The following is a 26,788-nucleotide window of genomic DNA, read 5'->3' as shown; positions in this document are numbered from 1 at the left end:
TTGTTTGGGGCATCCCCATTTTTTTCATTTTTTCTAAGTATTTTCTGGATATTTTACCGGGGCAGGAAGTAAAAGAAAAAGATGACTTTTTGATGGAGCTGTTAGTAAAGTTTCCTCCTTTTCTGAAAAAAAAAAATCTACTATATTTGAGAATCAGAAAGAGACAGAGAAAGTTCTTCCATCCACAGACTGGACTAGACTGGACTGCTATACATACTGGCAAACCAGGGTAGGGGGCGGGCCTGGTGGGGGTTATTGTGGGTCGCCCCGACTAGGCTGCAGCTCTCACTGGTTGATGTAAGGGCTGAGTATGTGCTGGGCAGAACCAGACTGGACTGCAACACCCATTGGTTCCAGTGCAAGTTGGTACTGAAAACAGAACCAACCCAGCAATTGAAACCACCAGCTGATCGTGGTGATGGACTGTGCCAGGCCCTGTGCTTGAACATACAAGAATCTGGTCTGGGAATACCTCAAAGTTTCTTTGGAGATCTCCCCAATCGAACTGTTGGACTCAGAACCCTAGCTAAGAAAAGACAGAGGACAGAACAAGTCAATCAACCACCTCAGCTATATGTTGAAACTGGCAGCGATTTATAACTGGAGAACTATTAAAACCACTTGAGCAAGGATCTCAGAACATGCCCCACATCCGGGACTTGGGGTGGGCGGGAAACTGGGTGGGGCTTCTCCCTCAATATCCCCCTTTACCTCAGATACATGATGGAAACAATATGGACATAATACTATTACCCACTTCCCTATACCCCCTGAACCTTTTTTTTTACTGTAATTAACTATGTAAAGATTGTCAACAACAATACAATAAAAAAAAAAAAAAACCAGAAAATTCTTCCATCCTTCCATCCACTGGTTCACTCCCCCAAATGCCCACAGATCTGAAACCAGGAGCCAGGAGCTTCTTCCATGTCTCCCGCTTGGGTGCAGGGTCCCAAGGCTTTGAACCGTCCTCCACTGCTTTCTCAGCCATAAGCAGGGAGCTTGATAGGAAGTGGATCAGCCAGGACATGAACCAGTGCCCATATGGAATGCCAGTGCTTACAAGGTGAAGATTTAGCCTTTGAGCCATTGCACCAGACCTAACTGTGGCTTTTTTCTAGAATCTTCTAGAATGACCTGACTGGTTGCCAGGTCCAAGTGCCAGCCTCCAACTCAGCCCTGGACTAAGGTTCCAAGGAAAGCTAGGAAAGGTCCGAGCCCAGTTACCCTCATAACTGTACCCCAAAAGCTCAGTCCAGGCCATGCTTTCATTCCCATGGTCTATATGTCAGGAACCGTGTGTTCACACTGCCTATCCCAAATCCTAAAGGTAAAAACCACCTTCGCAGAGTGACAGGTGCATGGGAGATGACGCTCCAATAGGAGGAGAGTCATGATTTCGGCCAATGAGGAAGAAGGACCTGGTCCCGGGTGCAATTCTGAGTGGTTCCGGAAAAGCCAGCCCAGGCTGTAGTGGGAGCTTCCTGCTACGCACACCCTGGGAGGCAGCAGGCAATGGCTCAAGTACTGAGTACATTATCCATGTGGGAGACCCGGATTGAGTTCCTGGCTCATGGACACTTGAGCAGTGTCCAGTTCTCTTTCAAATAAAATAAAAAAAAAAAAAAAACGATGAAAAGTACGGTAAATGAATACATTAGTAAGTAAGACACAGCCATTTATCATTACCCAGTATGATGTGCTATACATAATTCATGAGGTTGCAGCATTCTCATCCCACTGGCAGTGTGGTAGGTTTGTTTGCAACAGCATCTCCACAGAGGTGACGTGTTGTGCTGAGACATCACCATGGCTACAGTGTCACCAGGCAGCAAGTGTCTGAGCTCTGTTAGGATTTCAGCGGCCCACCACAGCACATACCAGGCTTTGTCAATTCATCTTGCTCTGACCTTTGCAAGCAGGACTAAGGGATATACCATATTTCCAGCTACAGGTAGGACACAGAAGTGAAGTTGAGTATCTCATGCCGTAGGGGCCCCCAAAAAACCAAGACTGAATGGCCCAACCTTTGCCCTGGAGGCCCACCTGCTGCCCAGCCCCCTGCTACCATGGCCACCACAGGGCTCACGTTCTTACAAAAAATACAACACATCCCAGACTAGCCTGACTCCTGCTCCTGGGTCAAACTTTCTGCATACATTCCTATAAGCTTCTTAAAAGTGCTGTTCATATAACAAATAAACACCTGCAGAGACATCAAATAAGCGGCCAACACCCATTGTCCCCAACAGTATGCTCTGGAAAGTGACAGGCACTATTAACAATTAACCCTGCTTAAGGCTTCCACTGGGGCAGTTTCTGTAAAGATTGTGTGACAGCCCAGATAACCACCCCAACTCAGCACAGTTCCCACGTATCCCTGTTGCCCTGGCCCGCTACCCTAAAAGGAATCCCACTCCTTGCTTTCTGGATTACTGTTTTCATATGTAATGCCACGGTCTAGGAAGCCAAAAAAACCTCACCATGGTCTCTTTTCCATGGCTTACCTCATGGTAATTCTCCCACGCAAATTTTCTCAATATCCCCCAGCCTGTTTTCTCTTCTGTAAAATATCAGAAAATTTGGCCTTGAGAGGGAGGGGTCAGAAGGCAGTTAATGGCCGTGAATAAAGCACTGGGCCTATCTGCTTTGCCCTCTGGCTGCACAAGGTGGTGTTTCCTCATGGTCCTAAGACATCACCATGGGCGTCACGGGCTCTTGCTACATTACTGAAAAGCCAAAGTGAACACTCCTTGCACGCTCTTGCAGCTTTTCCTACGAGAGATCCAGTTGAAAGGAATAATAAGACTAATTGAAAAGGGCAAATAGGGCCAGCTAATAAAAGATTAACCACTAAGCCCCAGGGCCGCACCAGTCGGTCTGCACGTGCTGTACAAACCCCTCGCACTAGGCAGAGTGACATTTGGGCCCCTGCTTCCCAGGGGGAATGCTCATTTAGCATTCTTAAAAACCAGGATGTGATGGACGCTCATTGACTCCAGGCACAGTCAATAGTCCAGGCCGCCTACCCGCACAATTAGACTCTGAGCTATAGGTCAGATTTCCATACACTGCATGGCACTCTGGCCTCCTCCCACGAGCAACCCTGTGAGGCTTGTAATGAATTAAATATGGGCCAGTCACAGCTTTGGCCATGGGCCTGCAGCCATTGCCACCATCTGTGCAATGGCGGAAAAGGCCTCAAGTGGACCATGTGGTGCACTGAGTTAAGACACTGCTCAGGACGCCTGCAACCTACTAACTGAAGTGCCTAGTAACTGAGATTTGCTTCCAGTCCAGCTTCCTGCTAACATGCATGAGAGTGAGGTGACGGTCCAGGAACTCGGTCCCTGCCATCCACATGGGAGACCTGGATGGAGTTCCTGGCTCCTGGGTTCAGGGTGGCCCAGCCCTGGCTGATACAATTGAGGAGTGAACAAGTGAACAGAGCTCTCTGTCTTTCCTTTATTGGAAACGCAAATCTACAGAGATGAGAGACAAAGATCTTCCATCCACTGGTTCACTCCCCAAATGGCCACAACAGCCATCTGAGCCAATCTGAATCCAGGAGCTTCTTCTGAGTCTTCCATGTGGGTGCCTGGTTCCAAAGCTTTGCACCAGATTCAGAAGCTGAAATGGGTCAGTGAAGTTGACCAGGTAGGGACATTGGCAAAGAGGAAGCCATGCATCAGCTCTGGCCCAATGCACTTACGCAGGAATACCAGGCCCAAGGTGGGTGTCTGGCATAGCTGGAAACATTGACGGACACCTGATCACAGATCTGAGTGCCAGGGGTTCGAGTCCAGGTTGTGCTCCTGAGTTCAGCTTCCCACTAATGCCCACCGTGGGAGGCAGCAGGCAAGTACTGAGCTGCTAGGGTCTCTGCTGCCCTCATGGGAGACCAGGAAGAAACTCAATACTGGTCTCATCCCAGTCCAGCCTCGGCTACAGCAAGCATCTGGGGAAGGAACCAGCAGGTGGGAGAATCCCATCTGTCTCTAGCTTGCTTTCCGTGTCTCTAACAAATAAGAAATGGCAGAACCAACATTGCCAACAATGCTATTTTTTCCCCAAGCCAGAATTTCACACGTTATATGTAAACTCTCATGATTCACAAACTTAACTAATTCAAAAACTTTAAAACAAAGCTGAGTAGCGTGATCAGTTCAGCCCTAAATTATAACGGGATTGCAGCATTTGCACAGTTGGGCTGCGCCACCTGCAGGTGGCAAACTGGGTCCCAAAGTGCACTCCCACGTTCCTGGAGGCAAATGATGAGCTCGGCTGCGGAGCTGGGCCTACCAGGAAGGAACACCCGCTTTCTGCCTCCTGCCCTGCTGTTGCCCCTGACACGAAGGCAGTGCATGGCATCAGGCCGAGATAATGAGCTAGCAAACCTCTAGTCAGCCAGGCTTAAACTATGACCAGGACATCCCTGTGCCCCGCCTGGCTCTGACAGCATAGCTGAGGCACTGGGGACCCCCTCAGGCACCCGAGTCCTACTAGGGCAGAGCCTCCTCCCTCCATGCTGACTTGCCTCTCACCTTCTCACTGCGCACAGCCTTCCCAAGGTGTGGGTCAGGGGTTGGAAGGGAAACTGGCACGTCCCTCTGAGGAGAGTGAGTGGCAGGGCCACCCATCTGAAACAAGCAAGACTCACGCAGCAGCAGACTGAGCACAAAACATTCACTGGATGTTGGTGCTGTGGACCACCGAGTTAAGTCACCACCTATGATGCTGGCCTCCAATGTGAGCATTAGTTTGAGTCCTGTCTGCTCCACAGTGGATCCAGCTCCCAGCTCATGTGCCTGGGAAAGCACGTGAAGACGGTGCATGTGCTTGGGCCCCTGCACCCACGTGGACATCTGGAAGAAGTTCCTGGGTCCTGGCTTCAGATAGGTCAGCTTTGCCTGTAGAAGCCATTTGGGGAGTTAAACAGCAGGTGGAAGATCTATCCTTCCTTCTCTCTAACTCTGCCTTTCAAATAAAATAAATCTTTTTTAGAAAAGATTTATTTTAAGTTTTCATTGGAAAGGCAGATTTACAGAGAGAAGGAGTCCAAGTTTCTCTTTTTTTAAGATTTATTTGAGGGCCTGGCGCAGTAGCCTAGTGGCTAAAGTCCTTGCCTTGAACGTGCCAGGATCCCACATGGGAGCCGGTTCTAATCCCAGCGGCCGTGCTTCTCATCCAATTCTCTGCTTGTGGCCTGGGAAAGCAGTCAAGGACGGTCCAAAGCCTTGGGACCCTGCACCCAAATAGATCAGAAGAGGCTCCAGGGTCCAGGCTTTGGATCTGCGCAGCTCCAGCCACTGTGGCCACTTGGGGAGTGAATCAATGGACAGAAGATCCTCCTCTCTGTATATATGACGTTGCAATAAAAATAAGTAGATCTTTAAAAAAAAAGAGAGAGCGGGCCCGGCAGCGTGGCCTAGCGGCTAAAGTCCTCGCCTTGAACGCCCCGGGATCCCATGTGGGCGCCGGTTCTAACCCCGGCAGCTCCACTTCCCATCCAGCTCCCTGCTTGTGGCCTGGGAAAGCAGTCGAAGATGGCCCAAAGCCTTGGGGACCCTGCACCCATGTAGGAGGCCCGGAGGAAATTCCTGGCTCCGGGCTTCGGACTGGCCTTAGAAGTCACTTGGGGAGTGAATCATCAGACAGAACCTCTTTTTGTCTCCTCCTCTCTGTATATCTGCCTTTCCAATAAAAATAAATAAATCTTAAAAAAAAAAAAAGAGAGAGAGAAACTTGTACCCCCAGCACACTGCGGTGAACTTCGGTGGGAGTGAGTAATAGAAGCGCAAGGGTAGCAGTGAGTGGCCACTGGGCTCAGAGTGACGGCTGCCAGAGGGACTGCCTGGGGAAGTGGCCACTGGGCTCAGGGAGAGACCAGAGGGACTGCCTGGGGAAGTGGTCACTGGGCTCAGGGAGAGATTCTGATCCTTTTTTTTTTTAAAGATTTATTTTATTACAAAGTCAGATATACACAGAGAGGAGGAGAGACAGAGAGGAAGATCTTCCGTTCGATGATTCATTCCCCAAGTGAGCCGCAACGGCTGATGCACCGATCCGATGCCGGGAACCAGGAACCTCTTCCAGGTCTCCCACACGGGTGCAGGGTCCCAATGCATTGGGCCATCCTCAACTGCTTTCCCAGGCCACAAGCAGGGAGCTGGATGGGAAGAGGAGCTGCCGGGATTAGAACCGGTGCCCATATGGGATCCTGGCGCGTTCAAGGCGAGGACTTTAGCCGCTAGGCCAAGCCGCTGGGCCCCTGATCCTTTTTAAGAGCAGAGAAAGACAGGCCCAGCACGATGGCTTAATGGCTAAATCCTCACCTTGCAGGTGCCAGGATCCATACAGACACCAGTTCATATCCTGGCAGCCCTGTTTCCCATCCAGCTCTCTGCTTGTGGCCTGGGAAAGCAGTCAAGGATGGCCCAAGGCCTTGGGACCCTGTACCTGTGTGGGAGACCCGGAAGAAGCTCCTGGTTCCTAGTTTCAGATCATCTCAGCTCTGGCCATTGCAGTCACTTGGGGAATGAACCAGTGGACGGAAGATCTTTCTCTGTTTCTCCTTCTCTCTGTAAATCTGCTTTTCCAATAAAAATAAATAAATATTTTTAAAAGAGAGAGAGAGAGAGAGAAAGAAAAAATAGTGGAGAGATGTACACATGTAAGTTCTCTTCCCGGCCACACTTCTAGAAAGGGGTTAGACTAAGTACTGTGAAGTTTTAATTCCTAACAGAAACATTAAGAACGTTAAGGAGAAGGGGGGAAATAAGCCTTAATTTTCACGGTTTTTTTTCTTATTCCATGGCAAAAAAAAAAGGCAAAAGGAAAAAGTTTTTTTTTTTAAAGTTTGACTGTAAAATCCACTTACCACACGGGCTCACCTGCCAGTACTTGATGTCTGGTGCCATCAGCAGGTGTCTGGTGCCATCAGCAGGTGTTTGGCGCCATCAGCAGGTGTCGCCAGGAGCTTTGTTCAGTAAGGGAACGTGGACAAGACCCTAAGAGGCCAGTCGCGGCCATATCAGAGATGTCTTCCTAGTACCCTTGCCCACTGTTTTAAGATGTATCTATCTGCAAGGCTGACAGAATGGGGTGGGAGGAGACACTAAGAGATCCCCCACGCCCTGGCTGATCTTTCCTTCCCCTGGGTTAGTCCAAGACAACTGCTCAATTCCACTTTACGCCACTAGATGGCACCACAATACAGAATTCCTCCAGACAATCCCGGTGATTAGCTGTGTACTTTTATTTAACTACTATTTTCTAAAAAATAATTCACTTATTCTTTTCTGTGATGTAGCATAGGGCTCCCTTTTGCCTCTTCCATGTTTGTGCAACATGGAAAAGCAGGTGTGGCTCACAGGTGTGCCTGCTCCTTCAGCCTCCGGCCCACCGTGGGGAAGTCTCCTGGCCCGGCCAGCGTGGTCCAGGTTAGCATTTCTTCTGCTTGCCACAGCAGCCTCCAGTAGAGGCACAGCCAGACTTCACACCGGCCAACTGTTCTGCCAGCTTGAATGGATCTGTGATTACAGCCTGGGACGACAAACCAAAATGCAAAGTTAAGTGGGGTTTGGGAACCCAAGATTTTCATTTGAATTATGTTGATTTAACTAGGAGGAAGATAAAATTGGGTCCCCGGGTGGTAGCACCTCTCATTCTACTATAAAGGTGGCCATCTCTTCCTGAAGCTTCTGATCACATTAGTGCTGCTTTCAAGGTACAACTCATTTTAAAGAAAAAAAAAAAAAAAACTGTTCATGAAACAGAGGCAGAGACAGCAAGATCTCCCACCGACTGTTCTCTCTGATCAGCCCGAACTGGGCTGGGCCTAAGCCCAAGCCATGAAGTCAGTTACATTTCCCAGGTGGGTGCCAAGCAGCAGGGGACTGCTGGAGCCATCCCCACCACCTGTTGCCTCCCAGGGTGGGGTGAGATTGGAGGCTCACAAGGCATTCTAACCCCAAGGCCAATTTCATTTAAAGCTTCCTATAGGCAGCCTGGGTCGGGCTGGAAGAGGTTTGCTGGGAGACCCCTCTTTGAGATTTTGTCCCTTCTGTGTCTCTAGCAACATGTGCACAAGACCAGAGGACCCCTTACCAGCTCTGGACCCCTCACCAGCCCCAGGGCCCTCGCTAGGGACTGCTCATGTCCACACACTCAGACTGCCAAGGAGGGGGAACGTCTAAAAGCCACAAGGACTTCAGCCTTTATTCTCCCCTCACCTCCGGATAAGCCTCCTCCCACGGCAGTCCCAGTGGGGCCCGTGGAAAAGCCGTCCAGCAGGTGAACGAACCTCTGACCTCAGACACGAATCCACACTACTTACTGCTCTTCTCAGCATACAGGCACAGACATGTCTTCATGAAACCGACAGCCTCACAGGCCATTCCCCTCAATGAAGGGACTTACTGACCTCTCGGGCCCTCAGTTTCCAACTTTTAAAAGGAAAAGGCCTGCAGTGGTGCTGAGGCACAGCACACTAAGCCCCTGCATGCATGACCAGCTTCCCAAACTGCTGTGCCAATTTGAGTCCCAGCTGCTCTGTTTCCAGTCCAGCTTCCTGCTAATGTGACCTGAAAGACAGCAAATGGTGACCTAGGAACTTGGAGTTCCTGCCACCCACATGGACAGAATTCATGGCTCCTGGCTTCTGCCTGGTCCTGGCCTGGCTCTGCGGTCAACTGGCAAGTAATACCAACTAATACAAGACCTCGATATCTCTCTCTCCCTGGCACTCTGCCTATTGGATGGATAACTAAAAGTTCTGCCTGGATTTGGGCTTCCTCTGTAAGGCTCATGCCTGGAGCAGCAGGTGCAGCGGCCAGCCCTGCACAGACCTAGGAATCCCAAGTCTCCCTGCAACTTCTGCTGGAAGGAGTGACCCATTTTTTTCACTCTAAAGAATGATCTCCCACACCCTGCTTCTTGGGATGCAGTGTCCTAACTTCCCACAGACAAGAGTGATATCAACCTCACCTCCCAAGGCATGCTGCTTGGCCTCAAAGACCTCAAGACCGGAAGTGAAGTGAGAGGCCAGCACCTGAGGCAGGGCTGTGGACTGGGTGAAGGGTCAGTGTGGGGATGGTATTGTGGCACAGCACATCAATCCACCTGCCACGCCAGAGGTGGGGATGAGAGCACAGGTCTGAGTCCTGGGGGCTCTGCCTCCCCTCCCAGAGCCTGCTGATGTTCCACAGAGGCAGCAGGTGACAGCCCAGTCACCAGACCCCGGCCATCTGCCTTCCACATGGGAGACGCAGATGGAGCTCTTGGCCCATCAGTCTGGCCCAGCCGCTGTGGCTTGTGGGGAGGCCTTCCCTAGGAAGGTGCTTCCACCATTCCTAATCTACCCAGGGTTGCTGCCCTAAGATTGGGACTCCCCGCCTCCCTTCCATCTTAAATAACAGACAGGAATTCATCCCTTGGATCACTCAGCGTCCGCCTTGCGCAGAGCTCATGGCGTTTCCACATTCCCTATTGCCTCCTGCCCAGCCCCCTTCAGGAAAAGTAGACCGGATGAACAGTCTACTAACGTGAACTTTGCCTAGACCCACATAGAACAGGCAAAACTCCCTCTTTTAGCTTGGTTTCAGATTAGAACCATTAACATTAGCCCATGCCAGAGTCTGGCCACCAGGCCTCTCTGGCACCCAACTTGCCAAGCCCTAAAGCCCTTCCTTCTCCTCCCTCCCTCCCTTTCCCTCTTCTCGGCCACTTGCGCGCTCCCCAAACCTCACCCCTGCCTCCCAACCACATCCCTTCCTTCCGACTTAGAGACTGGGTCTAACTTAGACAAAACAAGGCTCCTCGGGGAACGGGCCCTATCAATGACACTAACCCCTCCTACACACACACACACAAACTGCTCCCCTCCAAGGGCACCCACAGGTACACTTGATTTTACTGAAACCAATCTCATCTCCTCTGTCCCACCAACTTACATGGGAACCACCACGCACAGGCTCCCCACAACCCTGGAACTGCCTTCTCCTACCCCTGACACTTCCCGAATGTCACCGCCTTTTTCCCCCTAAGTAATTCTGCAGGGTTGTTGGCTCAAGGCAATTCATGTGAGTTCACTGCTATTCAGACTGTTTTGTTTGATCTTCTCTGCAGATTGTGTACCACGATGCACTGTGACCCTGTGCTCCCATGCAGCCACAGTCACAGCCCCAGTCGTGGCTGTGAGCTCAGCAGAGCTCTCTCCAACCACCAGGAACTACAGTGAGCATTTTCTCTTCACGCTCTCATTCCCCTTCCGGAAAGAATACCTTACTCTGGTCTGCTGCTTCTAGCCTGGACATATCTCTCACCTACACTTCCTGTTAAAATTCCTTCTTTTTTTTAAGATTTATTCTTTTTTTTTATTATTGCAAAGGCAGATATACAGAGAAGAGGAGAGACAGAGGAAGATTTCCGTCCAATGGATCACTCCCCAAGTGGCTCCAATGGATGGAGCTGAGCCAATCCGAAGCCAGGAGCCAGGAGCTCCCTCCCAGTCTCCAACACAAGTGCAGGACTCCAAAGCTTTGGACAGTCCTCTACTGCATTGCCAGGCCACCAGCAGGGAGCTGGACGGGAAGTGGGGCTATGTTATCACGCCGGGTCCAAAATTTCTTTTCTTAAAAAATGTATCTATTTAGTTGTTTATATTTGAAAGGAAGAGTTACAGAGAGAGGGAGACAGAAAGAAGTCTTTCATCTGCTCATTCACTCCCCAAATGGCCACAACAGCCAGGGCTGGGCCAGGCTGCAGCCGGGAAGTCTTCCCGTTCTCCCACAAGTGTGCCGGGGCCCACGTATTTGGGCTATCCTTCACTGCTTTCCCAGGCCATCAGCAGGGAGCTGAAAGGAGTGGCGCAGCCAGGACTCAAACCAGGACCCAAATGGGATGTCACCCAGGCTGAAACCAGGAGTCAGGAATTCTATCCCAAGCTCGCTGGTAAGTGATGGGGACTGAGGTACCTGGGACCCCTTGGGCTGCCTTCTCAGGCACTTTTGCTGGAAGTTGGGATGGAAGCATAGGAGCCAGAGTTCTGAACGGGCACTTCTTCAATGTGGGCTGCAGGTTTCACAAGGGACAGCTTTACCAGCTGTGCCACAACATGGGGCCCGGATATTAGTACTTCTGCAGTTCATGGATTACAACCTTGTCTAGTAACTGAAGCAAGACATACCATAGCCCAAGTCCCATCTGAGCCATTTCAGAGGCTGCGCTATTTTACTAATGCCATCCTTTTCATGGTAAAATACAAGCTTCTTGCCAGGTTTGAAAGGAAAAAGCAGAAGGTGCTCCCCAAATAGGCTCTACCAAAGCTGGGTGAGCAGCCATGATTGTACCTGTGTGGCTGCAGCCACTGGAAGCCCGGCCTGGGCTGCCTGGACAGGCCACCGGAATAGGCCAAGGACCTGTGCCTGGGTTTAGGGTTGGCACGGAGGGCTGCCAGGAGCAAGATGGGCGCATTCTCCCTGCCGAGAGTACAAGGTTATAGTTCTAGGACACACAGCTGCTTCATTTCTTAAATCTTTCTTCAGTGTCAGAAACTCCCAGGTCAAAAACTTGGAGCTGGCCTAGAGACACAGGCCCATCTGCAGACTGAAATACAGACTCAAAGACCTCATGCTGAGATAAGCCAGGTCAAGCACGCAGAGGCAGCTTAACTGCGCCTATCTGAGGTCACAGCTGCCTCTGCACGTGAGTGGCATGCACTTGGGGAGGAAGGCTGGGGGTAGCACTGGGCAAACCACCTGCTCTGCCAGCCCACTCACCCTTGACTTGTTTTTCTGGCAGCAGGAGGCCCCCGAGAACAGCCCTGAGGAAGCAGCCTCTCCACTGCTGCCCTTGGACCACTTGCTTTTTGATTTCTGTTGTTGCTGTTTCTGATGTATCTATTTTCACTGAAAAGGCAGATTTACACGAGAAGGAAAGACAAAGCTCTTCCATCCACTGGTTCACTCCCCAACTGGCTTCAACGGCCTGAGCTGAGCCGATCCAAGCCAGGAGCCGGGAGCCTCCTGCAGGTCTCTCATGTGGGTGCAGGGTCCCAAGGAGACAGTGCTATCACACCAGACTCAAAAGACAATTTCTTAAGGAACAATATTTAAAAAGGCTAACGTGGTGGGCCAGGCACTTTGGCTTGATGGCCAAAGGGCTAGAATCCTCATCCTGCATGTTCCAGGATCCCACATGGCACATGGGAAGTGTCCCAGCTGCTCCACTTCCCATCCAGCTCCCTGCTTGTAGCCTGAGAAAGCAGTCAAGGATGGCCCAAAGCCTTGGGACCCTGCATCCACAAGGGAGACCCAGAAGAAGCTCCTGGCTCCTGGCTTTGGATTGGCTTATCTCTGGTCATTGTGGCCATTTGGTAAGTGAATCAACAAATAGAAGATCTTTCTGCCCTTCCTTCTCTCTAGAATCTTCTTTTCCAATAAAAACAAATAAATCTAAAAAAAAAAAAAAAGCTAATGCTCTATTGGGAAATGGCTAAATTGGGACTTGTACTGTGGCACATAGGGTTAAGCCACCACTTGTGATTCCTGTACCTCACATGAGTACCAATTCAAGTCCTACCTGCTCCACTTTCAGTGCAGCACCCTGCTAATGAACCTGAGCGATGAAAGATGACACAAATGCTTGGGCTGCTATTCTCATGGGAGACCTAGATGAAATTTCTGGCTTCTGCCTTTGGACTGACCCAATCTGACCATTGCAGCTCTTTGGAGAGTGAATCAGCAGATCAAAGATTTCTCCATTTCACCTTCTCTCTCTGTAACTTTGCCTTTAAAATAAATAAGCAGGGGCCTGGCAGCGTGGCCTAGCAGCTAAAGAACTCACCTTGAACACCCCGGGATCCCATATGGGCGCCGGGTCTAATCCCGGCAGCTCCACTTCCCATCCAGCTCCCTGCTTGTGGCCTGGGAAGGTAGTCGAGGACGGCCCAAAGGCTTGGGACCCTGCACCCGTGTGGGAGACCTGAAAGAAGTTCCTGGCTTCTGGCTTTGGATCAACGCAGCACCAGCTGTTGCAGTCACTTGGGGAGTGAATCATCGGATGGAAGATCTTCTTCTCTATTTCTCCTCCTCTCTATATATCTGACTTTGCAATAAAAATAAATAAATAACAAATAAGCAGAAAAGATAAAAAAAAACTGGTTAAACAAATCAACAGAAAGTTAATAATGTGCCAATAAATCAAATGTCCAAATGGACAATAAAAGTAAAAAAAAAAATCAATGTACAAAAAAATGATAAGCTTCATTCAAAAACATGTTGTCATTTACATAACATCAATATTCATTAACGTGTGTCAGGAAAAAGTTGTCCTGTAATGCTGAGCGGAGGCATGGAGACGGAGACACTCTTTCTGGATGGCAACTGGACCATCTCTAATTAAAGACTTAGAAGGATATGCATATAATTTGCATCATTTTAAAAAGGTAGCTCTTGAGCTTTTTAAAATCCGGACCTATTTGTGAACCTAATGAAAGTAACTTATCCAGGCCCTGCGCAACAGCGTAGTGGTTAAAGTCCTTGCCTTGCATGCGCCGGGATCCCATAAGGGGGCAGGTTCTGGCCCCAGCGGCCCCAGTTCCCATCCAGCTCTTTGATTGCGGACTCAGAAAGCAGTCAAAGATGGCCCAAAGTCTTGGGGACCCTGCACCCACATGGGAGACCCTGAAGAGGTTCCTGGTTCCTGGCTTCGGATCGGCATAGCACCGGCGGTTGCAGTTACTTAGGGCGTGAATCATCAGATGGTGGATCTTCCTCTTTGTCTCTTCTCCTCTCTATATATATCTAACTTTGTAATAAAAATAATAAATAAACCTTTTAAAAAAAAGAAAGTAACAGATCCTCTGCCCCAAATCTACATACATTAAGACTGGTTCTATGGGGCCCAGCATGGTAGCCTAGCAGCTAAAGTCCTCGCCTTGAACGTGCTGACATCCCATATGGGCGCTGGTTCTAATCCCGGCAGCTCCACTTCCCATCCAGCTCCCTGCTTGTGGCATGGGAAAGCATTCGAGGATGGCCCAATGCCTTGGGACCCTGCACCCATGTGGGAGACCTGGAAGAGGTTCCTGGTTCCCGGCTTCGGATCGGCACAGCACCGGCCTTAGAGGTCACTTGGGGAGTGAATCATCAGATGGAAGATCTTCCTCTTTGTCTCTCCTCCTCTCTGTATATCTGACTTTCCAATAAAAATAAATAAATCTTAAAAAAAAAAAAAAGACTGGTTCTGTGGTCTATCAGGCTGAGCTTCAACCTTTGGTGCTAGCATGCTATAAGGACACTAGTTTGAGTCTCAGCTGCTCCACTTCTCATCCAGCTTATGGCCTGGGAAAGCAGCAGAGGATGGCTTAAAACCTTGGGACCCTGCATCCACGTGGAAGCTCCTGGCTTCAGGGTCTCCAATCAGCCCAGCTCCAACCATTGTGGCCATTTGGGAGTGAATCAGTAAATGGAAGATCTCTCTCCGTCTGTCCTTCTCTCTGTGACTCTGCCTATCAAATAAAAACAGTCAATAAAATCTATAGAAAAATCTACACACACATTCTCTTTCCAGGGGTCCAAGGATACCTGTAGGTATGTAGGTCCTTCTATAGCACACCCAGAGAGGGGCCTCCAACTCCAGGTCAGGACTGAGAAAATTTAGTTAGGAAATAAGCATTTGACAGATATGAAGACACTAGAAGGTCATGGTGGGCAACCCCAAAGGCTTGGGTTTGTTTCTTGCTGTAGTGGCGGTCTGGAACAAATACGATCATTTATTTAAATGTTTCTCTGCAATAGGGACTTGTGAGCCCAACAAACCTTGGGTTCCAATACAGGACAGGCTCCAGAGGTCAACAACTTCTCTGCCACAGGCTCGAAGAGAAAGTCTTGAGCAAATCGTGAATTCTTCAAGATAACTGCTGTTTCTCCATCCACTTCTAGGGCTTCGCCTTTCTAAAGAGCAGCATAAAACACACACACATATACAGGAAGAGAGGCCACCCTGGGGGCCAAAGCAGAATGCCCAAAGTTCTCGAACGCAGCTTCTGACCCATGGCTCCCCTCCAAGGCAGGCCCTGCTGCACTTATTTTAGGTGATGTGCCCAGTATCTTTGGCAGCCATTTTGACCAAGGACCCTCATCGCCCCCAAGGCTGCTCTGTCCCCAGATGATCCACAGGAGCCATCTCTCTCTGAGCCATACCCGGGGCAATGGCAGGGAAGTGCCCAGCCCTGGCTGCCCACAGCCAGAACCTGAACACACTATGTGGGCTGAGAGCTCCAAAGAATGAAATGCTAAGTCCTCCCATCTTTGGGGCAAATGAGGACAATCCCTTCTGTCAAACTCCAGAATGTACCACATGCATCGTTAGCCACGTTTTTACTAACTCTTATAGCAACTCTGCAAATGAGCCATTATTATTTACACTTCTATAGCAGAGCAAACTGAATCTCAATGAATTTGGGTGACATACTCAACTTCACTCCAGTAATAAGAAACATAGCCAGAACTGGTGTCCAAGCATGATTCCAAAGCCTGTCTGTGGTTTTCTGAATTTTGTTTGCTTGTTTTGTTTTACAGATTTATTTATTTTTATTGGAAAATCAGATATACAGAGAGGAGGAGAGACAGAGAGGAAGATCTTCTGTCCACTGGTTTACTCCCCACGTGGTCATAAAGGCCAGAGCAGAGCTGATCCGAAACCAGGAGCCAAGTGCCTCATTCTGGTCTCCCATGCAGGTACAGGGTCCCAAGGCTTTGAGCCATCCTCCGCTGCTTTCCCAGGCCACAAGCAGGGAGATGGATGGGAAGTGGAGCTGCCGGGACACAAACCGGCACCCATATGGGATCCTGGCACGTGCAAGGCAAGGACTTTAACCACTAGGCCACCATGCCGGGCCCGGTTTTCTGTTTTGAGAAAAGAAAGCTTACTGGATAAACAGTGATAAAAATAGTAACTCGCATCATCATCAATGCTACAATCCCTTGATTTCGTGATATAATTAAACAATAGGAATACTTTTGCCACAATCCTAATCTTTTCTATTCCATTTCTCTTTAGTTGTATTTCTTTGATATTAGAAGAAAGCACCTCATGAAGAAATTTCCTTAGGAGTAGTAATTGTACTGTGGTTATGCAGGGGTTTATTTCTCAGAGATGTACACACACATATATATTTATGTGTGCCAAAACACCAGAATACAAAAAAATGTTCTCAAGTGGTAAAGTAATGAGCATATGAGCACTGACTGCACAAAATTCTTTAAACTTTTCTGTCTTTAAAAACATTTTTAGGGCCCAGCATCGTGGCCTTATATGCAACAGGATCCCATATGGGCACCAGTTCATGTCCCGGCTACCCATGTTTTCATCCAGCTTCCTGCTTGTGGCCTGGGAAAGCAGTAGAGGATGGCCCAAAGCCTTGGGACCCTCCACCCATGTGGGAGACCAGGAAGAAGCTTCGGGTTCCTGGCTTTGGATTGGTTCCACTCTGATCATTGTAGTTACTGGGGAGTGAATCAACAGATGGAAGACCTTTCTCTCTGTAAATTTAACTTTCCAGGGCCCGACGGTATGACCTAGTGGCTAAAGTCCTCGTCCTGAATGCGCCAGGATCCCATAAGGGTGCCAGTTCTAATCCCAGCAGCTCCACTTCCCATCCAGCTCCCTGCTTGTGGCCTGGGAAAGCAGTCAAGGACGGCCCAATGCCTTGCGATCCTGCACCTGCGTGGGAGACCTGGAGGAGGTCCCTGGCTCCTGGCTTCAGATTGGCGCAGCATCGGCTGTTACAGTCACTTCGGGAGTGAATCATCGGACGGAAGATCTTCCTCTTTGTCTTTCCTCCTCTGTATTTCGGCCTTTCCAGTAAAAATAAATAAATCTTTTAAAAAAATTAACTTTCCAGTAAAAATAAATCTTTGAAATGTGTAATAAATATTGGGGGTAAATAATCTTTCTGCTCTGCTCACCAATCCCACATACAGGCCAGCGCTGTAGCATAGCAGACAAAGACTCTACGGGCGCCAGTTCTAGTCCTGGCTGCTCCACTTAAAACCCAGCTCCCTGCTGATTTGCTTGTAAAAGCAGCAGCGAACAACCCAGGTGATTGGGATCCTGCATCCATTTGAGAGACCCACAGGAAGCCCCTGGCTCCTGGCTTCCGAAAGGCTCAGCTCCAGCTGTTAAGGCCATCTGGGGAGTGAATCAGCACATGGGAGCTCTCTCTCCATTTCTCTCTCCTTCTGTATATATATGTCTTTTTAATCAAAATAAATAAATCTTTAAAAACAAAAAATGTGAGAAGCAGTGCAAGTTGGAGAGAAGGTATCTGGAGCAAGGATGAGAGGAGAAAAGAATGCCAGGAGCTACGGGAATTTTCATTTACCTTAAATGTGAAATTTGCATCAAATACCAGTTCCTTTTCATGTCCTGGGATCCCTCCTCTGTAAGTAACTTGGCATCTTTCAGTTGGTCCTGTCTTTGGTAGTTTGAAGAGGCGAAATGTTGCAGAAACAAAACGACAGTCACCTGAAAACAGCATTTGTTCACGGTCATCTCCAGCACGCCAGCGTCAGCGAGCTGGCTCAGCAGCGAGAACAAACACATCCCAGCGTGCTCTTCTCCTCTTCGCACACCACCAGTTCTTTTTCAGGGTTTCACTCTTTACTGAATGAGTTCAAAGTATTTTATTAAATGCCAGTCTTCTGGAGGTTGCCACGATACCACGGACAGCCTGGCCCCCTCACGACAGCACACAGCCCCCATCAACGAGAACACCTGCACAGACACAAGCCACCAGACGTGAACAGTTTAAGCTAGCTACGACTTCTTACCAATCACTCCTTCCAGGTCTTTGTTTTGAACTGTAATGATATTGGCAGCAACTAAACGTGGAGGGTAGAACCCAATTTTTTGGGCAAAGTTGGCAAGATCTTTCCAGTACAAAGCACCTCCAAGGCACTCGCCTAAAAAATAAATAAATAAATTTTTTTTAAAGTGGGAAAAATCACACGTTAATCAACACTTGAGACAGCATTAAGGAAATTATTCTTTCTATAACTGATTAAGATGTGGCATCAGTTGACACACAGGCAGGTCCCATAGATAGACGTCAACCTAAGCATACCCTAAAGTCTAGAAGGTCATGGTCAAAAGTGGGGTGCCCAGTAATGCACTCTGGAAACCACTCTCTTCAGGGCAGCCTCTGGTGTTCTGATCCCACCCAGCTGTGCTAAGTGAATAAAACTGGATGAAAAAGAAATTACAGGGCCCGGCGGTGTGGCCTAGTGGCTAAAGTCCTCGCCTTGAATGCCCCGGGATCCCATATGGGCGCCAGTTCTAATCCCGGCAGCTCCACTTCCCATCCAGCTCCCTGCTTGTGGCCTGGGAAAGCAGTTGAGGACGGCCCAATGCATTGGGACCCTGCACACGCGTGGGAGACCCGGAAGAGGTTCCTGGTTCCCGGATTCGGATTGGCGCACATCGGCCCATTGCGGCTCACTTGGGGAGTGAATCATCGAACGGAAGATCTTCCTCTCTGTCTCTCCTCCTCTGTGTATATCTGGCTGTAATAAAATGAATAAATCTTTAAAAAAAAAAAAAGAAATTACAGTACGGCCTACTGGCTTCAGATTCACCTAGTAATCTGCCACTAGAACAATAAGTAGTACTAAGATTCATAGACTTTAAATAATTTTTTTCAAATAAAAACTGTTCAAATAAATTGGAAATAAATGTAATGATCTCCAGTGGAAAAATGGCTAGTGTATGGTAAATCTGTACAACACAGTTGCTTCATACAAGCATTTAAAAAATATTTTAGGGTGGGGTTAGTGCAGCACTGAAGTCGCTTCTCAGGATGCCCACGTCCCGCTCTGGAATGCCTGTTTGGGGCTGGCACTGTAGCTCAACAGGCTAATCCTTCATGTGTCACCATCCCATATGGGCACCGGTTTGTGTTCTAGCTGCCCCACTTCCCACCCAGCTCCCTGCTTGTGGCCTGGGAAAGCAGTCGAGGACGGCCCAAAGCCTTGGGATCCTGCACCCAAGTGGGAGACCCAGATGAAGCTCCTGGCTTTTGGTTTTGGATCAGCTCAGCTCCTACCATTGTGGCCACTTAGAGGGTGAATCAGCAGTGGACAGAGTATCTTCATCTCTCCTCTCTGTAAAATCTGCCTTTCCAAATAAATAAATAAATCTTTTTTTAAAAAAATGCTGTTTTTGGTCCCAGTTACTCCATCAAAGGTGGTATTGCCAATCTTCCTTTTTGTTTTAAGATTTTTAAATTTTTATTGGAAAACCAAATCTACAGCGAGAAGGAGAGAGAGATCTTCCGTCCACTGGTTCACTCCCCAAGTGGCTGCAACAGCCAGAGCTGAGCTGACCAGGAGCTTCTTCCAGGTCTCCCATGCAGATGCAGTGTCCCAAGGCCTTGAGCCATCCTCTGCTGCTTTCCCAGGCCACAAGCAGGGAGCTGGCTGGGAAGTACAGCAACCAGGACATGAATGGGTGCCTCAATAGATTCTGGTGCTTGCAAGGCAAGGATTCAGCCACTAGGCTATCATAGCAGGCCCAAACTCTCTCTTTGTTAAAGAACTATTATCTAACTTTCTAACAAAGTCCACTCACTATTGCATAATAAGAAAAAAAGCTGATATAATTTATTTTAAAAGTAAAACCATTCTGAGTTCACATACTAAGTGAGCACTGTGTGCATGGATCTCAACTGCCAGGGATTCCACTAACAGAAGGTAGTTGAAGGTAGGACTGCCACTGGTACTGGGCACGAGTGGCTTCAGGGGGCACCCACCCGGAAGCAGTCCACCTTCAGTTTCATGGACTTTTTCACACTCACCATCCCCTGAGCCTCTGGGACAGCTTTTGTATTTTATAGTCTGGTCAGCAATGATTCCAGGAAATGATTTCTCTGGTCCAAGGCCATATCCCTAGTGACTCGTAGAGCAGGAAGGCAACCCTGGCCTCCTACCCTTCCCCTGCGTGAGCTCACACCTGGCTCCCTACGCTCTGCGGTTCTGCCTTCAATCACAGCCCCGGGGCAATACCCACCCCATAAAACCCGGTGACTCCTGACTCCCTCCGACAGTTCAAGGCTGGCATAGACGTCACTGAAGTAGAGCTCCCCACCATGCTGAAAGAGAGCTGTGTTAGTCCAAACAAGGTTACAGATTACATTGATCCCAGATAAAGATGGCATGAGAGAACAAAGTCAAGTTTAAAAACAAGGGGAATGTTTGCGCTGACCCTCCCACCAGCCACTATTAGCTGCTTCCCAGCTGCAACCAGTGGCAAGCCTCAGGGTTGTGTTTTCAGAGACCTATGCAACAGGTAATAAAACTGCTAGGAGTTGCTCTTCTAAATAAAGATATCCAGGTTATCCCTCATTTTAAAAAAATCAATCTAGGGCCTGGCACGGTGGCCTAGTGGCTAAAGTCCTCGCCTTGAAAGCCCCGGGATCCCATATGGGCACCAGTTCTAATCCTGGCAGCTCCACTTCCCATCCAGCTCCCTGCTTGTGGCCTGGGAAAGCAGTCAAGGACGGCCCAAAGCCTTGGGACCCTGCACCCACGTGGGAGACCTGGAGGAGGTTTCTGGCTCCTGGCTTCGGATCGGCATAGCACCGGCCGTTGTGGTCACTTGGGGAGTGAATCATCGGACAGAAGATCTTCCTCTCTGTCTCTCCTCCTCTCGTATATCCGACTTTGTAATAAAAATACAATAAGTCTTTAAAAAAAAATCCATCTAAGCCACAGGTTGCCTTAGGTTGATGAGTAAGTAGCAAAAGACAAAACCAGCATCCCATAAATTCCTACCCCCTAAAAACTACATCATTTTCTGGTAAAGGTTACTTGGTTTTATAACAACATATTAGGTATATTTACTTGAAAGGCAGAGTTAGAAAGTTGTAGGGAGGAACAGAGAGCTTCTATCCTCTGATTCACTACCCAAATGGCTATAATGGCCAGGGTGGGTCACAGTGAAGCCAGGAGCTTGTTCCAGGTCTCCCACACAGGTGCAGAGGCACAGGCATTTGGGCCATCTTCCTCTGCTTTCCCAGGTACATTAGCAGGGAGCAAGGTCAGAAGTGGAACAGCTGGGACTAGAACCAGGCCTCATATGAGATGCTGGCACCACAGGCAATGGCTTTACCTACTACACCAGAATACCTGACCCACAATACAATATGTTTTTAAAATATTACCCTTAAAATCTAAGGAAAATAGTGGCCAGTGTGATGGTTCAACTGGCTAATCCTCCACCTACAGAAACCAGCATCCCATATAGGCATTGGTCATGTCCCAGCTACTTCACTTCCCAGCCCAGCTCCCTACTCATGGCCTGGGAAAGAAACAGAGGATGACTCAAAGCCTTAGGACCCTGCACCCACATGGGAGACCTGGGAGAAGCTACTGGTTCCTGGCTTCGGATCAGCTCATTTCCAACCATTGCAGCCACTTGGGGGATGAACCAGTGAATAGAAGATCTTTCTCTCTGTCTGTCCTTCTCTCTGTAAATCTATTTTTCCAATAAAAATAAATAAATCTTTAAAAAATCTAAGGCAAATGAATAAGCAGGAACTTGAAATTGTAGGTGATAAGTACAGAGATCTGGAGTCTACAATGTCTCTTTTTCATAGGTACACGTGGATAAGGACTGTGAGCTGGCCTGTACAACACCGTCTGAACAAACACAGCATTTAACTGTTAGCTACACAGATGCTGCTGTCTGAGCTTCAACACGGTGCCATAACCCGAATCTCCGACTCTTGTGTCTTTTATGAGACACAGCTCACGAGACCTATGAAAGCCATGCCACTTCTGCAAGTCCTCTTCTAAAAAACAGTGCTTATAAAAAAATCCACCTTCTTTCACTTTCCAGAGAGCTGAAAGTCCTAATAGATAAAGAGGAAGTTGGGGCATCCGTTTGGCCTAGGGGCTAAGCTGTCTGCATGCTACCATCTCTGGCTTCCTTGCTAAAGCAGACCCTGAACCACAGCAGTGATCACTCAAGTCACACAATTCCTGCCACCCATACACAGGACCTGGCTGAGTCCCTGGCTCCTGGCTTCAACCCTTCAGCTGTCAGCAAGCATTCAAGGGGTGAACCAGTGGAGAGAGCTCACTCACTCTCTCTTGCCGCCTCTCAAATAAAACATTTTCAAAGCAGAAGAGTAGGCTGCTCTTGGAAACAGTGCTAGCGCTGGAACAGCATGCCTGTGGTCCACTTGGGTCACCGGCTCCACAGGTCGGGGCTCCCCAGGTTCACGTGCAGCAGCAAGCTGCCCATGCTCTCAGCTTGAGCTACAGTCCTGAGCCTGGGATGTGTTGCCACCTCAGAGGCAGAAGCAGCCATAGCCAAGGCACCCTGGGCTGCTGTCCCCTGCCCCCTCCCTGCCACTTCGTTTTCATTGAGTTCATAAATGCAAAGCTTGGACTCTCGGTTTGAACGGGACAGGAAAGAGCAGAAGGCTCAGCGACCAGAGGTGACCAGTCCCTGCCCCTTTCACCTTCAGCACTCGGTAGGCCTCCCGCAGCACTTGCTGCTTATCAGGCACGAGGTTTATGACACAGTTTGAGCTACAAGACAAAAATAAAATAAATGTCACATCCTGAAAATCACACACTACTACAAGAGCTTCAAATCCTTTTAGTTCCTTCAGTGGCTCTCATCACTCTGTCAAGCCTTCACCAGCCTCCCCCTCCTCCTCTATCTTTTCCCCCACAGATGGACAGGATGTGTAAAAACCTCAACACATTGCTAGCAAGTTTGAAGGTGATGCAGAAAACACCAGGCAGGATTCTCACTTGCTTCTTACCTGATGTTCCTCCAGCGACAAAACCAGGCCCCGAATGCCTACTGTACCAGAGTTTCTTAAGCTCCATGGGAAAAGACTAATGCCTCAAAGGCAGTCATCACTTGGGCATGATCTGAGAACTCAGAAGGGAAGCAGGGAATCCCACAATCTGCCAGGGAAATGATAACTATGTCCCACATGAGTATGGATGGACCACACGTGTGCCAGCGGTCCTGTGAGACGCTAATGAGCTGAAAAATTCCCATCGCTAAGCGATGCTGCAACATGGCTCATGTGTGTGCTGATGCCCACAGAAGTTTTATTCCATCACAACCAAATCATGTATTAATTATTTTCCCATGAGCCTTTTAACGTACTCTCACGTGTACTGTACAGCCTGAGTGTGTCATCGGGTATACCATCTCAGGCTGTATAAATTCATGCTATTCTGTGTGCAAATGATGAAATTCATCTAACAACACATTGCTAAATGATGCACAACCGTATTATAAAGACACCAGGTCAAGGTGTACTATAGGAGCAGATTCTGATCCTGTTGGTTTTTTGGGGCTCATTGGTTTATGGATAAACAAAGTAGATTTTCTCTTGGGCTAATGTATTCTGCACTGCAAACCGCTCAGATAAGCGCCATCCCTTTACTAAGACACTGCCAAGTTTAATTTGCTAGCCTAGATGAGAGTCAGTTCAACAAAAAAAGTGATGCTCTATGTGTTCAGAAGGCAACGGGCTACACTATAACAGCAGGGCACAGACGTACATCACAACATCGTAACTCTCATCCTTGATCCCGGCTTCTGCCAGCGTCTCAATGTAGCCGTGAATAAAACTCACATTGGGTGTCTGGAAGCCAAACTTTTCCATGTGATAGTCAAGATACTTTTTTGCCATTTCCACCTAAAGAAAGATAAACACAGATTGAATGATTAACGTCTTTTCAAACTACACTGTTTTTCCCTTAAAACTTTCCTATAATTATGGAAATCTTCTTCCCCTAGACCACACTGAATATGTACACAAGGTTGCTATGGGCACACAGGCTATAACCACCGACTGGTATGTACATTCCCTGCTATGTGTTTGGCTGGAACAAACTTCTCACAGCTGGAAGTCCAGCATGAGATTCAAATACTAAGAGCAAACTTCAGACTCCGCGTTTCCCCAAAAGAACCTGGAGCGGCCTGAGTATTCTGCCTCTGGGTCAGGAAGCAGGGGGTTGGGGGGCGGGGAACAGAGGCCAGCTGGGCTGTGGTGAGCAGTGGCCTTGGTCCACTATCCTTGAAGAGGGAGGTGTTACCTCTCAAGAATGCCTTGGGAATGCTCTTCTCCTCGCCCTACATCTCCTCACCTGCTCTCCAGTCATGTCAATCCCAGTGACATGCCCCTTATCACCGACCAGCTGACTGAGTGCATAGCAGTCTCGGCCACTTCCACTGCCCAGATCCAAAACCCAGCAGCTCTGCAGGCGCTCAGGGATGACCAGACCACAGCCATAATACCTGGGAAGTTCAAAGGTCACATGGCCAGTGGAGATTAGAACACATGGCACCACTCAACAGGCTACATCCTTCCCCCCTCCCCTTTTCTTCTGTCTTTCATCTCCGTTACCGTGTAGGTGTTCAGTCTACCAAGCACAAGGCTGGAAGTACTCCTGCAGGACAGGATAGTATCTGCCTGATGCCGCATGGCGGAGCACAGCACCAGGTGCTCAGAGTTTAAATTCACCATCGATAAGATGTGCTGAGCAAATACACCCAGGCATTAACTATCTCATGCATGGTATCTGGCCTGGCGCTGGGCATTAAGGAAGGAAGAAAAGTAAGGAGACTTCTGATCCCAATATGGGGAAGTCAAACACAAGCCCAGAAAGTACATGACATACTGATGGATGAGTGGCGAGGGGAGCAAGGGCTGGGCCGACTGAAGAAGAGGGGGCTCCAGGAGCCCCAGAAATCTTCATGAAGTAGGCAGGGCACCAGTGAGGGAGTGGGACGTAGAAAGAAGAGGGAAAGCACTGCAGATGGGTAACTGCTGGCTGAGCAAGGAAAGGAAAACTTCGGAGGGAGGACCAAGCTGTGGGCCCTCTGAAACATCAGGTCCCAGGCACACCGTGAGTGGGGCGGGAGGGGCGGCACGGTGGGGGAAGGGCGGGGTTCTTCAGGGTTAGACAAGACAGCCAGACTGCATGGAGGGGCCGAGCCCCTTTCCAACCATCTTTTGGAAAGGCTGTCACTGGGGGGGATGCGGGGAAGGGGGCTCCAGTGTGGGGGTGAGGGAGTGACATAGGGCATTCTACCGCAAGGCTACTTCCTCGTGCACATTCCGCAGGGCCTCCCGGACGTGCGCAGGCACAGGCCCAGCTGGAGTGACACAAGCATTGGTCTGGAGGTCCGCGGAGTTCTTCAGCACCTTTCCGTAGTACTCCTGACCAGTGGAAAACGAGGGGCAGAGAGAGGAAACAAGAGTTAGAGAGAGCCGATGTGCCGCGGCATCCCCCACTACACCCCCGCCCCCACCAACCAGGCAGGCTGAACTTCATTCCCTGCCAAGCTCTAAGCCAGAGCCGGCCCTGCCCCCACTCGAGGCGAGCACCAGGAGCGTGGGCCTCTAGGACTTCTACAGGCTCCGAATTCCCGTCCCGCTGAGGCCCCGCAGCTCTCACCTGCACATCCCTCAGGATCTCAGTGTCGCTGGGGGTGGCCACTGCCGACAGAGAGGGGGGAGGGGGAGAAAAGGCAGCTGGGGGTCGGGCAAGGGGAGGGCATGCAGTGGACAGGGAAGTAGTGCGGGAAGGGCCAAGGGCTCGCGGCGCCGATGAGGGGCGGGCCAGCCGCGCTCGGGCTCTTGGCTGGCCCCAGGAGGCGCTCTCTGAGCCTGCCTTAGGGGCTGGGGCGAGTTGGTGAGGGGCGCACACTTACTGTCTGTCTGCGGGCCCTGCGCCGCTGCACCTTGGCCCCAGCAGGCAGGTCGGGATCCCGCGCGCCAGAGGCCCCGCCCCGGCGCAGGCTCCTTCCGCGCACTTGCACTAGCGCCCTTCGGCATTACCAGCTGAATCAGTCATTTGGGCCTAGAGGCCCATCCTCGAGTTTAAGGAATGAATTCAGCCTTTCTCAATCTACTGTTTAAAAGCAGATTACTGAGATCTAATTGGCATTTGGAGAAGTAGGGTTCTGGGAATTCTGAAGAACCGGGACAAGCCCTATAACGAAAGCCAGAGTGGCTCCCCGGCCCGGGTCGTTTCTGGCTTCTTTAGAATCGATTCCCCCTTTCCCACCTCCGCCGCCCAGGCTGCTCCAGAATGTTCTACAGATGAAATCCTTACCGTGTGTAGTCGTTCTGTTTGGGGTGTACTTAGGTAAGCAATTTTACTATATTCGTTTCCACCTCTGGTACTTTTGGGACAATTTGTTGAGTAGGAGCCTGGAGGGGGTAAGGGGGAAAAAGCACCTGCTGGAGGAGCCCCGCATGTTACACCACAAAGTCCCACCCATCACCCTGATAACTTTATAGGTGGTCCCTGCCTTGCCCCAAGGAAGGCACCCTTGGGGGTGCTTCTCTGCCTAGAGTCAGGTGGGCTGTCCAATGCGACAACACTGGGTGCCTAAACCTTAGGAGGGATTTTCTCTACTGTATATCTTGTTAGAACTGGACACATTCCCTTCCAAGCCTCCATCTGAATACAGGCTGAGCTCACAACCCTTTCCTGAAATGCCCTCCTGGTCTACCAGGTGTGCTTTGCTCAGCTGTCTTTCAAGGGATGCCCACCGACCTGTCAGGTGTGTTCTGTTTATCCAGCCACGGGCCCTGCTTTCCCGTCTGAATGGCTGGGTGCTAGCCCTCAGACTCCACCTGGAGAGCTGCCCATCCATGCTGACGGATGCTCCGCCCCCAACTGACCTTCTCACTCTTTATCTTACCACTCCTCTCTGTCTCATGCCTCAACTCCTTCTTGTA

General features: G+C 49.5%; 1 protein-coding gene across 1 annotated transcript; it reads right to left on the bottom strand.

Annotated features, from left to right (window-relative positions):
- Positions 1 to 7,168: 7,168 nt before the first annotated feature.
- On the bottom strand, positions 7,169 to 25,891 carry AS3MT (arsenite methyltransferase). The gene is made up of 11 exons (XM_058671364.1): positions 25,753 to 25,891; positions 25,497 to 25,537; positions 25,131 to 25,258; positions 24,183 to 24,333; positions 23,595 to 23,731; positions 22,529 to 22,598; positions 20,071 to 20,152; positions 17,838 to 17,969; positions 17,390 to 17,532; positions 14,823 to 14,957; positions 7,169 to 7,545 (listed from the first exon to the last, which is right to left on the bottom strand). Exons 1-11 carry the CDS (start codon positions 25,874 to 25,876, stop codon positions 7,444 to 7,446), a joined length of 1,245 nt encoding a protein of 414 aa, XP_058527347.1. The 5' UTR covers positions 25,877 to 25,891; the 3' UTR covers positions 7,169 to 7,443.
- Positions 25,892 to 26,788: the final 897 nt, after the last annotated feature.

The sequence above is a fragment of the Ochotona princeps genome, chromosome 13 (genome assembly GCF_030435755.1).
Source record: "Ochotona princeps isolate mOchPri1 chromosome 13, mOchPri1.hap1, whole genome shotgun sequence".
Lineage (NCBI taxonomy): Eukaryota > Metazoa > Chordata > Mammalia > Lagomorpha > Ochotonidae > Ochotona > Ochotona princeps.
The sequence above is the reverse complement of the archived record's forward strand: the minus strand, read 5'-3'. Positions and strand labels throughout refer to the sequence as shown.